The sequence below is a fragment of the Amblyraja radiata genome, chromosome 19 (assembly GCF_010909765.2).
Source record: "Amblyraja radiata isolate CabotCenter1 chromosome 19, sAmbRad1.1.pri, whole genome shotgun sequence".
In the NCBI taxonomy this organism is placed as follows: domain Eukaryota; kingdom Metazoa; phylum Chordata; class Chondrichthyes; order Rajiformes; family Rajidae; genus Amblyraja; species Amblyraja radiata.
In genome coordinates this window covers 8,994,456-9,009,552 of record NC_045974.1, presented here as the reverse complement: position 1 = coordinate 9,009,552, position 15,097 = coordinate 8,994,456, and the positions used below count along the sequence as shown (strand labels likewise).

Sequence of the window (15,097 nt, the reverse complement as noted above, 5' to 3'; positions counted from 1 at the left end):
CCCTCGGTTTCCTATTAAATCATCCCCCCCACCCCACCCCCCTCACCTTAAACCCATGTCCTCGGCATCTGGAGTTTTGTTTTTTGATTTTGACTTACATTATATTGTAGGACCCGTACAATTTTATATTTCTCTGGATGCCTGTAATTTTCTCCGCTATGTTCAACTCTGATTAGTTTGTAACCCTGGAGATGAGAGCAGAATATTAGCGTACGAGCAAACCAAATTCCTTGTATTTTACAAATTAACATCCTTTGGACAGAATGATAAGCAAAACAGGCTTGGCTAATAAATTATGATTATGATTAATAGAATCACACAAATTTCTCCATTGAGAATTTTAACGAGGGCTTGGAGGGCATTTATTAAAATAACAGACAAAGTCATTCCATGTGAAATACAATTTTTACAAATCCACATCCTTTGGACAGAACGCTAAGCCTAACAGTGCACTGCTAAATTGTCTCGCCTCCACTCCAACACTTACCCTGGCAATTACACTAACACTAGACTTTCTGTCCAATTTAAAATAATGACAGACCCTGCAATCGTTGCAAGCAAAAGAGTTAGTGTGAATTGGAGAAGATTGAATGTTGTGTGCATCTCAATTTCAGCTCATTTGATCTCAATTCCATAATCTTTAGAAAATGAGCTTCAGTTTGGAGCTCTCTTTAGATCCAATGTTTTTGTGTCAGGCGAATGGATTTTTAATTCTAGCCATTTCAATACAGTCACCAGCCAGTGGCAGATTGTCTGAAAGCCTTGCATTGTGCCGACTGTATACCTCAGTAGCCTGCCAGCCCAGCTATGCTGTGAGACTAGCAGAAATAGAGTGATAGAGTCACAGAGCATAGAGCACCGAAACTGGTCCATTGGCACAACTCTTCCGGTTCAGTTTAGTTTATTGCCACATGTACCGAGGTACAGTTAAAAGCTTTTGTTGTGTGCTATCCAGTCAGCAGAAAGACAATACATGATTACAATCGAGCCATTTACAGCGTGTAGATACATGATAAGGGAATAACATTTAGTGCAAGGAAATGCCGGCAAAGTCCGATCAGGTCTGAGGGTCACCAATGAGGTAGATGGTAGGTCAGGACTGCTCTCTAGTTGTGGTAGGATGTTTCAATTGCCTGATAGCAGCTGGGATGAAACTGTCCCTGAATCTGGAGGTGTACTCCATGCCGACCAAGATGCAGATCTAAGCCTGTCCCATTGACCCAAAACATGAATCACGGTGGTGGCGGCACAGTGGCGCAGCGGTAGTGTTGCTGCCTTACTGCGCCAGAGACACAGGTTCGATCCCAACTGCATTTGCTGTCTATTCGGAGTTTGCACGTTCACCCTGTAACCTGCGTGGGTTTTCTCTGGGAGCTCCGATCTCCTCCCACACTCCAAAGGCGTACAAGTTTTGTAGGCTAATTGGCTTGGTATAATTGTAAATTGTTCCTAATGTGTGCAGGATAGTGTTAGTGTATGGGAATCGCTGGCTGGCGCAGACTCTGTAATATTGGCCCTCGCGTACAGGGAGTGGGCCGAAGGGCCTGTTTCCCTGCCGTAACTCTAAACTAAACCAAAAAAATGTGATAAGTTCCTGACAGATTCAGAATGAAAGACACAAAAAGCTGGAGAAACTCAGCGAATCAGGCAACATCGCTGGAGAAAAGGAATAGGTGACGTTTCTTGGTTTAAACTCAACCTTTTTCATCCCGTTCACCCCTGGCAACTTTAACAGCACATAACAATGTTATTTCACTTATTAATGAACAACTAATGATGAACAGATACCGGTATACCAGAACCAAACACAGTCAGTCAATGAGAAAAAATATGTACAAATCCAGAATCAACAAATCTACCCCCTGTGGTAGGCAACATTTACCCCAGGTTGGGAACCCTTGGTTTAAGCCATTATCTGCGGTTCCTTCCTACAGATCCAGAATGATGATCAGGATACTTCATTGTCATTATCTATATACCGAGGCACAGTGAAAATATTTGTTTGCGTACAATCCATTGGAATCTGGTATTATACACTTGAACTGGATCTGGGATGCTTATCTAAGATGTATCTAGGTGCTTATGTAAAGTGATACTTGTGTTGAACTGGACACAAAAAAGAATTCCACAGTTCCTCAGTACATGAAACCATTGATTGACCATTGAATCTTTGGTATAAACCAGCACCTGCAGTTCAATTTTACTACATTTCAGTAGAGAAAAAGCTATCTGAATACTTGATTTGGCATAGTAATATATTCTGACATACTTTTAACTGATTCTGACATAAGTTGCAGGTTGTTAACCAATCTTTGACTGCATTCCAATTTGTTTGTTAATTATTTTGTTGCAATTTTTCTACCATATGTGATAAACATTTTATAAAACAAAGGTCTAATGCGTTAAGTGTGGCCTAACTAACTTGGAGTTTTTTCTGCATTAATTGTTGTCTGATATATTTTTCAATCACTTGGTTAAGTAGAAACGAAAGTGAACTTTAGAGAGACAAATGTGGAAACAGGTCCTTCGGCCCACAGAGTCCATGCTGATCATCGGTCAACCATTCACACAAGTTCGATGTTATTCCACTTTCTCACCCACTCCCTGCACGCGAGGGCCAATATTACAGAGACCAATTAACCTACAAAAACCCGCACGTCTTTGAGATGTGAGAGGAAACTGGAGCGCCCGGAGAAAACCCACGTAGTCGCGGGGAGAACGTGCAAACTCAACACAGACAGTGCCCAAGGTCAGGATCTAACCCGGGTCTCTGGCGCTGTGAGGCTGCGGCTCTTGCAGTTGTGCCACTCTGCCGCCCTACAAAATGCGTTGCTCGCAGAAGCGTTCACAATCTTTCAATGCAGCTGGAAATGAATGTCTTTCCTTCAATTGGAGAAATGATCATGTAAACCTCCTTTCCTGCAGCACATGTAAATTCACCAACAGTTGTGGTCTGGAATATTAATAAAAAATTAAGTTGTCATTAAAATCAGAGAAATATCTATTTTCCTGTCATATGCTGCAAATGTTTTCACTTCACACAATGAAACTTATTTTGCAGGAAAAAGTCTTTCAGACATCATAGGTGATTGTGTTGCTGAAATATTATTCCTCTCTATCTGCATTGTACATTTAGAATATGATAAAATAATCCTAATATTTAACTTCCATCTCTTTTTCGTTCCTAACTCTGCCCAATTATATTCCAGTAATTTTTGTTTAAAAAAAAACAAAAACGAATCTAATATTTCTAAGGTGAAATTCCTCACCAATTCATGAGGTGTTTCTGCTCCTAATGTCCATTTTGGTTCAGCTTAACTTAGCTTAGCATAGAGATGCAGTGCAGAAACAGGCCCTTCGGCCCACCGAGTCTGCGCCGAACAGCGATCCCCGTGCACTAGCACTATCCGACACACTAGAGGCAATTTACAATTTTACCAAACCCAAGTAACGCTCAAACCTGCACATCTTTGGAGTGTGGGAGAACCGGAGCACACCGTGGAAATCCAGGCGGTCACGAGGAGAACGTAAAAACTCCATATAGACGGCACCCGTGGTCAGAATCGAACCTGGGTCTCTGGCGGTGTAAGGCAGCACCTCTACCACTGAAACCCCTTAGAAATTCATTGCATAACATATAGCCACAATAAGTGTTTGATCAGGTGTTAGATTAATTATGGTGAACATTTCACAGGCCAATCGATGCAAAAGGCATTAAATACTGAAGACAGACACAAAATGTGGGAGTAACTCAGCGGGACAAGCAGCATCGCTGGAGAGAAGGAGTGGGTGACGTTTCGGGTCGAGACCATTCTTCCATTAAATACTGACATGCTGTTCATACTAAACAGGCTGCATAATTGAGAACGCAAGTCAGAAATAGGAGTAAGTCCTGCAGAGTTTCTTTGTAAAGCCACTGAATTTGGTCTACAGATCCATCAAGGTCAACACCTCACATGTAGAAATTAGTGGTGGGTTGCCAACAAGGCCAGAGTTTAGATTTATGACTATGTGATAATCTGAATATGCCTAGAACAGTTCAGCTGCAAAGCCTCCAAAATATCTAATTACTCTCATAGAAACATAGACAATAGGTGCAGGAGTAGGCCATTCGGCCCTTCGAGCCTGCACTGCCATTCGATATGATCATGGCTGATCATCCAACTCAGTATCCTGTACCTGCCTTCTCTCCATACCCCCTGATCCCTTTAGCCACAAGGGCCACATCTAACTCCCTCTTAAATATAGCCAATGGACTGACCTCAACTACCTTCTGTGGCAGAGAATTCCACAGATTCACCACTCTCTGTGTAAAAAATGTTTTTCTCATCTCGGTCCTAAAAGACTCCCCTCTTGTCCTTAAATTGTGACCCCTAGTACTGGACTTCCCCAACATCGGGAATAATCTTCCTGCATCTAGCCTGTCCAACCCCTTAAGAATTTTGTAAGTTTCGATAAGACCCCCCCTCAATCTTCTAAATTCTAGCGAGTACAAGCCGCTACAAGTGTGCCTTCAGGTAAATGAATCTTCCAGTTTTTGAATTATTCTCAAGATCCATGTTGCTATTCAGTCTCCAGGGATGTCGCCCTTCAAATTAACTATCTTATCATTAACCAATTTTAAAGCACATTTTTATAGACTATAATTATCATTGAGTTAATTTTTTGAAGTAAAAAAAAATACCCATGCAAACATAAATGTAATGCAATTTGTTTTAATCAAGTACAATCTGTTCCCTGGTGATTCAGTATTGGTGTAGCCTATTACATGGAAGTCTGTAGCAAGCCATGCTGAAGTCTGCCCTGACCCATGTTGTTTATTGCTGTTTAACTTTAAGACATCTCAATCCTTTTGTTACTCTCCTAGGTACTGTTTCCCTTTCGGAAGACCAGAAGGAGCGCTCAAAGCCACCCTCTCGTTGCTAGAAAGGGTAGGTTCAAATTATCATCGAAAATGTAAATTCGACGTTTGTTTGCATGCTTTTTAGTTTCGTTTAATTCAGTTTGGTTTACTGTCACGTGTACCGAGGCGTAGTGAAAAGCTTTTGTTGCCTTGCTATCCAGTCAGCGGAAAGACAGCACATGATTACAATCAAGCTGTACACACTCTACAGATGCAGGATAAGAGGCCTGTCCCACTTTCACGACCTAATTCACGACCTCTGCCGAGTTTGCCCTTGACTCGTACTCACAACATGGTCGTCATGTGGTCGTAGGAGGTCGTAGGTAGGTCGTGATGCTAGTCGTAGGTACTCGTGGCATCAAGTAGGTCGGGGCGTTTTTTCAACATGATAAAAAATGTCCACGAGTAAAAAAGGTTGTGAATTAGGTTGTGAAATTGGGACGGCCCTTCAAGGGTGTAACGTTTAGTGCAAGGTAAAGTCCGATTAAGATAGTCCACAGGTCTCCAATGAGGTAGATGGTAGCTCAGGACCGCTCTCTAGTTAGTGATAGGATGGTTCCGTTGCCTGATAACAGCTGGGAAGAAACTCTCCCTGAATTTGGAGGTGTGCGTTTTCACACTTCTGTACCTCTTACCTGATGGGAGAGGGGAAAAGAGGGTGAGACTTGTACTAGATTATGCTGGTGGCCTTGCCGAGGCAGTGTGAAGTAAAGTTTATCGTCGCATGCCTCCACCAGAGCTGATTCAAAAATAATTACAGCCACTATGATCAGACATTAATGCTGTACAGCAGATAACTAATTGTTTGTGATAAAGCAAAATTGTTTGTGATAAATTTGAATGTTTTTGATGTTAGAGGCAAATGGTGAAATGGGCAGGTAATGGCAGGTGAAATTTAATCCTGATAAATGTGACATAAGTTAATACTATACATAAGTACAATCAAGTCAAACTTAAGTACATTCGATAGAGCAAAGGTGAATACACAGAGTGCAGAATATAGTTCTCAGCATTGCAGTACATTAGTGCCGTACATTATGGAAGGGGTGAATCGGACAATACCCGAGCTTATGGAAGGATGGGTCAGAAACCTGATGATAGAGGGGAACTATTTCTGACTGGTGGTATGTGCTTTCACGTTCTGTACCTTCCGCCAGACGGGAGCAGGGAGAAGAATTCATGAGCGGGGTGGGACAATTCTATGATTGTGCTTTTGATCATTATTATGATTTTGATTATGATGATAAGATAAACTAATTTCATCTGTCAGCGCGTGATCCATATCCCACAACTCTGGTGGCACGGTGGCGCAGTGGGAGAGCTACTGCCTTACAGCGCCAGAGACCCGAGTTCGATCCTGACTGCGGCCACTTGTCTGTACGGAGTTCGTACGTTCTCCCCGTGACCTGCATGGACTTTCCCCGAGATCATCGGGTCCCTCCCACACTCCAAAGTCGTACAGGTTTGTAGGTTAATTGGCTTGTTATAAAATGCAAAATTGTCCCAAAGTGTGTACAGTAGTATTAATGTGTGGAGATCGCTGGAAGGTGTGGACTCAGTGGGCCTTTGATAAGGTCCCACACGGGAGATTAGTGGTCAAACTTAGAGCACATGGTGTTAGGGGTCGGTTATTGACATGGATAGAGAGTTGGTTGGCAGACAGGAAACAAAGAGTAGGAATAAACGGGTCCCTGTCAGAATGGCAGGCAGTGGTGAGTGGAGTGCCGCAAGGCTCGGTGCTGGGGCCGCAACTATTTACAATATATATTCATGATTTAGATGATGGAATTAAAAGTAACACTAGCAAATTTGCAGATGACACAAAGCTGGGTGGTTGTGTGAACTGCAAAGAGGATGCTAGGAGATTACAGAGTGACTTGGACAGGTTGAGTGAGTGGGCAGATGCATGGCAGATGCAGATAATATAGATAAATGTGATGTTATTCACTTTGGCGGCAAGAACAAGGAGGCAGATTATTATCTCAATGGTGTCAGATTAGGGAAAAGGGAAGTCCTTGTACACCAGGCATTGAAAGAAAACATGTAGGTACAGCAGGCAGTGAAGAAAGCTAATGGCATGTTGGCCTTCATAACGAGAGGATTTGTGTATAGGAGTAAAGAGGTCCTTCTGCAGTTGTACAGGGCCCTGGTGAGGCCACATGTGGAGTATTGTGTACAGTTTTGGTCTCCTAACTTGAGGAAGGAGATCCTTGCCATTGAGAGAGTGCAGCGTAGGTTCACAAGGTTAATCCCCAGGATGGCGGGACTGTCATATGAGGAAAGATTGGAGAGACTGGGCTTGTATTCACTGGAATTTAGAAGGGTGAGAGGAGATCTTATAGAAACATATACAAATATAAAAGGACTGGAGAAGCTAGATGCAGGAAAAATGTTCCCAATGTTGGGGGAGTCCAGAACCAGGGCCACAGTCTAAGAATAAAGGGGAGGCCATTTAAAATTGAGATGAGAAAATACTTTTTCACTCAGAGAGTTGTGAATTTGTGGAATTCTATGCCACGGAAGGCAGTAGAGGCCAATTCACTGGATGAATTTAAAATAGAGTTAGAAACATAGAAAATAGGTGCAGGAGGAGGCTATTCGGCCCTTCGAGCCAGCACCGCCATTCATTGTGATAGAGCTCTAGGGGCTAGCGGAATCAAGGGATATGGAGAGAAGGCAGGCATGGGTTACTGATTGTGGACGATCAGCAATGCTCACAATGAATGGCGGTGCTGGCTTGAAGGGCCAAATGGCCTCCTCCTGCACCTATTTTCTATGTTTCAGCGCTGTATCTCTAAACTAAACCAAACTCCCTGCATGTGGCTATCCAAAAGCCTCTTAACGCCACTATTGTATCTGCCTCCATTAACAGATGTGACAGCCTGTTCAGGGCACCCATCAGCCTCTTTGTAATAAAATCTTCCAATGCTCATCTCTATTAAAGTTTTCCCCTCACATCTCCTTTAAACTTTGCCCCTCTCATCTTAAAGCCGTGCCCTCTAGTCTTTGACATTACCAATAATAAAACCTCACGTGATCTCACCCTTTTTGATTCAGGGACGTGTTGGATATAACTATCATGAAAATGCATGTGCTTCTTGACATGAGCTCACCTGCTGTTCCGTCCTGTATGAAACCTGTACTACCTTATTGCATATTGATACAGCCAGCTGATATCTAGTAGTTAAGGGTCATTACACAACTTTAACTACAATCTTCAATTCCTTAAGTTCTTTAAAAGACCATGAAGTCTCGAAAGCCGGCATCTCTCATTCTCTAATCTTTTGTCATTGAACCAGTTTCATTCTAATGAGAACGTTCCTCCATTCCACTTACGATTGTCCCTGCCTTTCATTCAGCATTTATGACCTTGTTCGTTTAGTTCTCAGCTCTGATTGCCTTGCGATCCTGGTTCCATGACAGCGATCGTGACATCTGGACCAAATAGAATTTGTAGCTATCGTTCTTTCATGGTTTTTCTTACACTTAATGCATCTGTAAAGAATTTTTGCTCGGGTTAAATATCCTGCTCTATAATTTGTTTTTGGTGAGAGATACAGCGTGGAAACAGGCCCATCGGCCCACCACGTCCGCGCCGACCAGCGATCCCCGCACCATAACACTATCCTACACACCCCAGTGACAATTTTACATTTATACCAAGCCACTTAACCTGCAAACCTGTACGGCTTTGGAGTGTGGGCAGTGGCGGACTGGGTCTAAAGATATTGGTTGCCAGGAGACAAAGGGGGCCCACCCACAACTACAATGCTATCATTTAACAGGGGCCCACTTGCCATCACTTGCTATCACTTCATCAGGGGCCCACTTGCCATCGGGCAAGCTGACACCCTGGCCAGTCCGCCACTGAGTGTGGGAGGAAACCGAAGGAATCGGAGAAAACCCACGCAGGTCACGGGGAGAACGTACAAACTCCATACAGACGCTAAGCACCTGTGGTTAAGATCGAACTCAGGTCTCTGGCTGAAAAGCAGCAGCTTCACTGCTCGCCACTGTGCCAGTCATACCTTTCTTCAAATACAATTGATTGTTTCCTTTGATAAAGGTACTGATGAAAGACATAGCCACCCCAGTACCACCTGAGGATGTCAAGAAAGTGGTGCGGAAGTGTCTGGAGAAGTCTGCTTTGATCAACTACTCTCACCTTTCGGAATATGCCAAAATAGAAGGTTGGTGTTTCTGATATAACTATCGCGTGCAGTCGAGAGGGAGAAACGGGTCCATTAAATGAACACTCTGTGACAGGGCCTTTTCTCCCATTGAGCAAAACCCAGGCCACTGCAAATGCAAATGCCTCATTAAAATCCCAGCTGGTGAACTGTAGTATCTTCTATTCACAACTTTAATCTGCCTCATGGGGTTTACTTCCAGAGCTGAAGCCCTTTCAACAGAGCTTTCCTCTTTCCCAGTCATTTGTGAAGACCTCGCTAAGTAACTTGTTCTTATTATTTTACATGGCCTTAAGTTATGGTCTTTTTAATCATTAATGCCTAATTTACATTCTCCTCTTTATCTTCCCTCTTTCTGCCACTTCAAGCAGCACATGGAAAAGACCCAGGTAAATGGAAGCCAGAATGCATCAATAGATGTATAGGGAGGAACTGCAGACGCTGGGTTAAACCCAAGATAGGCACAAAAAGCTGGAGTAACTCAGCGGGTCAGGCAGTGTCTCTGGAGAAAAGGAATAGGTGACGTTTCGGGTCGAGACCCCTTCTTCAGACCCGCTGAGTTACTCCAGCCTTTTGTCTCTATGCATCAATGGATGATTATACCTCCGAAGCAACTTCACTCAATATCTCCCAGATATTTCACCCGGATTGTATTTCAGCGTGTCTTTTTTTCAACTGAAGCAAGAATGTTATTAATATCTTGATGTCCCCAAATATAGAGGGCAGCATTTTGTGGAAAGATACCATGTACTTCTTGTTTTGGTTCCAGCAATATCCCCTAGCGAGTCCAGGATTTCCTTGCAAGTTCTCAAGGGTGTAGAAATCCCGAGCTTTTCAGAAGCTTTTCACTGTTCAATTTAGCAACTCGGAGAATCCAACATGCCCACTCGGGATCCGGCAGCAGCAAGCAAAACTGTATCAGTTCCTCAGCGATTTAACGGGGTAATTCACCCGTTAGACTTGTGCACGGTTACACACAAAGTGCTGGAGTAGGAAGGAATTGCAAATGCTAGTTTACACTGAGGATAGACACAAAATGCTGGAGTAGTTCAAAGGGTCAGGCAGCATTTCTGGAGATAATGGAGTGGTGATGTTTCGGGTCGGGACCCTTCTTCAGGCTGATTGTAGGAGGGGGTGGGAACTGGAAGCAAGAAAAGACCAGGAGAAATCAGTGCAGGCAACAAATGAATCCATGTGCAGGAATGAACTGCAGATGCTGGTTTAAACCGAAGATAGACACAAATAGCTGGAGTAACTCAGTGGGACAGGCAGCATCTCTGGAGAGAAGGAATGGGTGACGTTTTGGGTCGAGACCCTTCTTCACACTCCATTAGGATAGTGCCCTGGTTAGATCTGGAGAATCTTGTTTTATTCCACTGCTGTTAGTGGACTAGAATAGTGGTAAGGTAGCAAGTTAGTGCTAATATATTTCAATTTTCTTTAAATTGATTTTGCGATACACGATTTGTTCATTAATGCTTTATTTTAATGTTGCTTTATTTTAATTTAATATTTTCATTCAGATTTTTTCCAAATACTTTAATACATTTCAATTACTCAGCCTAATAATTTAAATAAGTCATTGATTAAGTCATCTATATAATTTTAAAACTAATTTGTCTGAAATTTTTTTAATTATTTAAATTTAAAAATTATTAAATAATGTCACACGGGAGGTCTGGTCCCCCGACGCAACCCGTTCCCCCAACACAATATTCCACCACTCACCGTTCCCCGAACGCAACCCGTTCCCCAAAAGCAATATTCCACCACTCACCCATAGCCCCCAACTGCGCAGGGGTGGTTCATTTCCCCTTATCCCCCTGCACTTCCTCCTCTTCCACTTCATCCTCCCTCTTTATAAAGTTCAAATAAAATGCAAGCACTTGCTGCTAGGACAAAAAAAAATAATCCAATTCCACTTCCCCTGCCTCCCCCAGCACTCCCTCCCCATCCTGTTCAGCCTCCATCTACCAGGACTCAGTGTTCTGTGATTGTAACATTGTGACAAATGAGATTCCATTGTGACATCATAGCTGTAACTGCCATTGCAACTGCTGCTGCAGTGTCCAAGTCATTCTTTCCCAAACTGGATATTGTAAAGTTGAAAATGTGAATAACTTGTAAAATATAACATCAATCCGAACGAAACTTGATGAAAACACACCACAAGACAATTGTGAGTAAGGTGGTACAAAAATTGTAGCGCTATCGTGTTCCGTTTTGGCGTAATTTCAGGATCTCACTCACACGCAGACATCCAAATAAACAAGATGAGAATTTTTGTAATATATAGAAAGATTATTTACGGAGTTTGTACGTTCTTCTCGTGACCTGCGTGGGTTTTCACTGGGAGCTCAGGTTTCCTCCCACACTCCAAAGATTTGTAGGTTATTTGGCTTCGGTAAAATGGTTAATTGTCTCTAGTGTGTGTAGGATAGTGTTAGTGTGTGGGGATCGCTGGTTGACGTGGACTCAGTGGGCCGAAGGGCTAATATCTGTGTTGTTTCTCTAGAACTTAAACTAAGAAACAAAATTGAGTTTAAGGGTAATTTAAAAACTTTCCAAATAGCAGCTTCCTCACAATAGATTTGACTAAAATGAACGTTTACAATTTGAGAAGGAATTACATATTTTGTGGTCCATAAGTAAAAAGGTGTGCATTTATCAATACTTTCACTTTAGACTTTTAGGGATACAATGTAGGAACATCCCACCAAGTCCGTGCCGACCAGCGATCACCCGGTACACTAGCACTATCTTGCACACTAGAGACATTTTACAATTTTACCAAAGCCAATTACCACAAACCTGTATGTCTTTGGAGTGTGGGAGGAATCGGAGCACCCGGAGAAAACCCACGCAGTCACATGGAAAAAAATACAAACTCAGTACAGACAGCGCATTTGTACCATCAATGAACATAGAACATAAAACAGTACAGCACAGGAACAGGCACTTTGGCCCACAATGTCTGAGCCGAACATGATGCGAAGATCAACCTTTTTCTGCCTGCACATAATCTCTCTGCCTCCATTCCCTTAACATCCATGTACCTCTAAAAAAGGTATCTTAAATGCCACTACCATATCTGCCTTCACCACCATCCCCCGGCAACGCATTCCAGGCACTCACCACCCTCTGTGTAAAAAAACATGCCCCGCACATCTCAGTTAAACTTCTGCCCCTCTCACCTAAAGCTGTGCCCTTCGATGCTTGCTATTTTCATCGTGGAAAAAAGGCTGTGACTGTCTACCCTATCCCTGCCACTCATCATTTCACAACACAGGAAATCTGTCTGGGCCATTGTAGAAGGATTGATACTGGTCCTAATATTAACACAAGATTAATGCTGGAAGTGAAATACATCTAGATAATTCATTTGTAAACAGGATGCTCTGAGAAGACATGTATAATTGAACAAAATCTACAGAGATTTAACAGCTAGGCATATTAACGACATCTCATGAGATCTACAAGGTGGAACGCACTGGGGCTAAAAATAGTAAATGCGAATCCATAATGAAAAGTAATTTGTTCCATAATGTGGAATAGGAAAATGATTTATGTGTGCTAATTGGCCAAAGCCAAAAATGTTATCAAATGATGTTAATTATTATCAAAGCAAATAAGAGCTTTGTGTATTAATGAGTGTTAGCTCACACTCTGATCCATTAGTGAGATTAAACTCATAACTTTCATTTCCTTTCAATAGCTTGCTACTTAACAGGTTTGTGCAATGTTGCTTTGCACACTGTTTCAACTCCCTCATCAGCGTGCTTAGTTTAAACAGGTTCACTCTTCTTCTTCTTCTTCTGCTTGCGTGAGGCGTGCACAGCCTAAAGTTGTAGGACAACTTGTTCTATTTGATCTATTTGTTTGTGCACGTCGGGTTGATTGCATTAGTCGAAACAGGTTGACACAGTGAAGGTCGCAATCTCACACCACACAGGTTCATTCAAGGTATTCCACATAGGAATTTTGACCACATTAAGTTCAACATCTACAAAAATAAAAACGGTTTGAAAAAAACATTTTTTTCCTAGTTTATCGCAAAGTATAAAATGCACCGAAATTGGTTAAAATAAAAAGATGTTAAGAATAATGCAAATGATAGACACAAAAAGCTAGAGTAGCTCGGCAGGACAGGCAGCATCTCTGGAGAGAAGGAATGGGTGACATTTCGGGTCGAGACCTTTCTAGTCCACCCAAAACGTCACCCGTTTCGTCTGAAGAAGGGTCTCAACCCGAAACGCACCCATTCCTTCTCTCCAGATATTGCCTGTCCCACTGAGTTACTCCAGCATTTTGTGTCTATGTTCGGTTTAAACCAGCATCTGCAGTTCCTTCCTACACATTAAAAGTAGTGCATATTGTTATCAAGCTGATAGTTTGGTTCCTTCTTTAATAAGAGGCATCTTTATTTTCCCCCACCCTTACAGCATTCATTTACCCCCATGGGGAATGAGCATTTGATCATTTTCTAGGATTTTACTCTTTTCATTATAATGACCTGTTTGTGACAGTTACTCAGACTTGCTCTCCAACCCCCACTCAAAATTTCCAGAGCAGGAACTCACCATGTTGGACGTCTGAGGGGTGCAAGCACAATGCCATGGCTCCAGTTCATCTGAACAGCAAATTATTTTGCCACTTAAACCCAATTCATGTTCATTAGGCCATTCAGCCCATCAAGTCTACTCCGGAATTCAATCATGGCTGATCTATCTCTCCCTCCTAACCCCATTCTCCTGCCTTCTCCCCATAACCTCTGACACCCATAATAATCAAGAATCTATCTACCTATTTCTGCCTTAAAACATATCCATTGCCTTGGCCTCCACAGCCGTCTGTGGCAATCGTTTGTCCGCAGCACACTTTATCATCACTCTGCATCTCCATTATTTTTTCCACTTATGATTTATGACCCAACCCCGGTTGCAAAATGAAGAACATAGATGGCTAGAAATTCGACCGCCCCTTAAACGTTTGACTCAGAACATCAAAATACATTTGTGGTTGAGGCACAAGATGAGGCTGAGGAGCTTTGCTTGGGGGGAGGGATTGAGGAGCTGCTGCTCGGACATTTGTTGGTTGAGAGATATACATTTGCCAGAGATTTAGATAGGTATTGCAGGGCTCCCATTTTATCACTGTCCTCTGAGGACCATTTTAGCCCAGAGTTCCCAGTGGCAGACCCCCTCACATCAAGTTCCCACACACAAAGTGCTACAGTGTGGAAACAGGCCCTTCGGCCCAATTTGCCCACACCGGCCAACATGTCCCAGCTACAGTAGTCCCACCTGCTTGCGCTTGGCCCATATCCCTCCAAACCTGTCTGATCCATGTACCTGCCTAACTGTTTCTTAAACATTGGGATAGTCCCTGCCTGAACTACCTTCTCTGGCAAAAGTTAAAAATACTATTCCTTCCAAGAATATCCCGTGCCCAAAATATCGAGTCTTTTATGTCATCCAAATTCAGTAGCTCTTAGGGAAGTTTCTGAAGCACAAGCGACACGCTTGTAATGGTAGAGTAGCTGCCTTATAGCAACAGGGACCCGGGTTCCATCCTGACCACGGGTGCTGACTACGGAGTTTGTACGTTCTGCCCGTGACCTGCGTGGGTTTTCTCCGGAATCTCCGGTTTCCTCCCGCACTCCAAAGACGTTGCGGGTTTGTAGGTTAATTGGCTTGGTGTCATTATAAGTTGTCCCTAGTGTGTGTAGGATAGCGTTAGTGTGCGGGGATCGCTGGTCGGCACGGACTCGGTGGGCCGAAGGGCCTGTTTCCGCGGGGTATCACTAAACTAAACATCATCATTCAATAGCCGTGGGTCCAATCAATATGGCACGGATATCATAAAATGTAAAGAGGGTGGGATGTAGAACGACGTGAGGTATGTTCATACTCCATTCCGTATTGTGAATAGGACGATTCATATAACATATGTCTCTGCTGAGAACTGTTTCCCATTGACAGCCCCCTTTAACACGCCAGTCAGA

The 15,097-nt window shown here is 43.0% G+C and overlaps 1 protein-coding gene across 6 annotated transcripts in view; it reads left to right on the top strand.

The window, feature by feature from the left end:
- Positions 1–15,097, top strand: part of cadps2 (calcium dependent secretion activator 2) — a 393,466-nt gene that overhangs the window by 251,721 nt on the left and 126,648 nt on the right. For all 6 annotated transcript variants that reach the window (XM_033037622.1, XM_033037627.1, XM_033037625.1 and 3 more), the window contains exons 15-16: positions 4,868–4,931; positions 8,970–9,093. In XM_033037622.1, the coding sequence (XP_032893513.1) occupies positions 4,868–4,931; positions 8,970–9,093 (188 nt within the window). The remainder of the gene's footprint in view (positions 1–4,867; positions 4,932–8,969; positions 9,094–15,097) is intronic.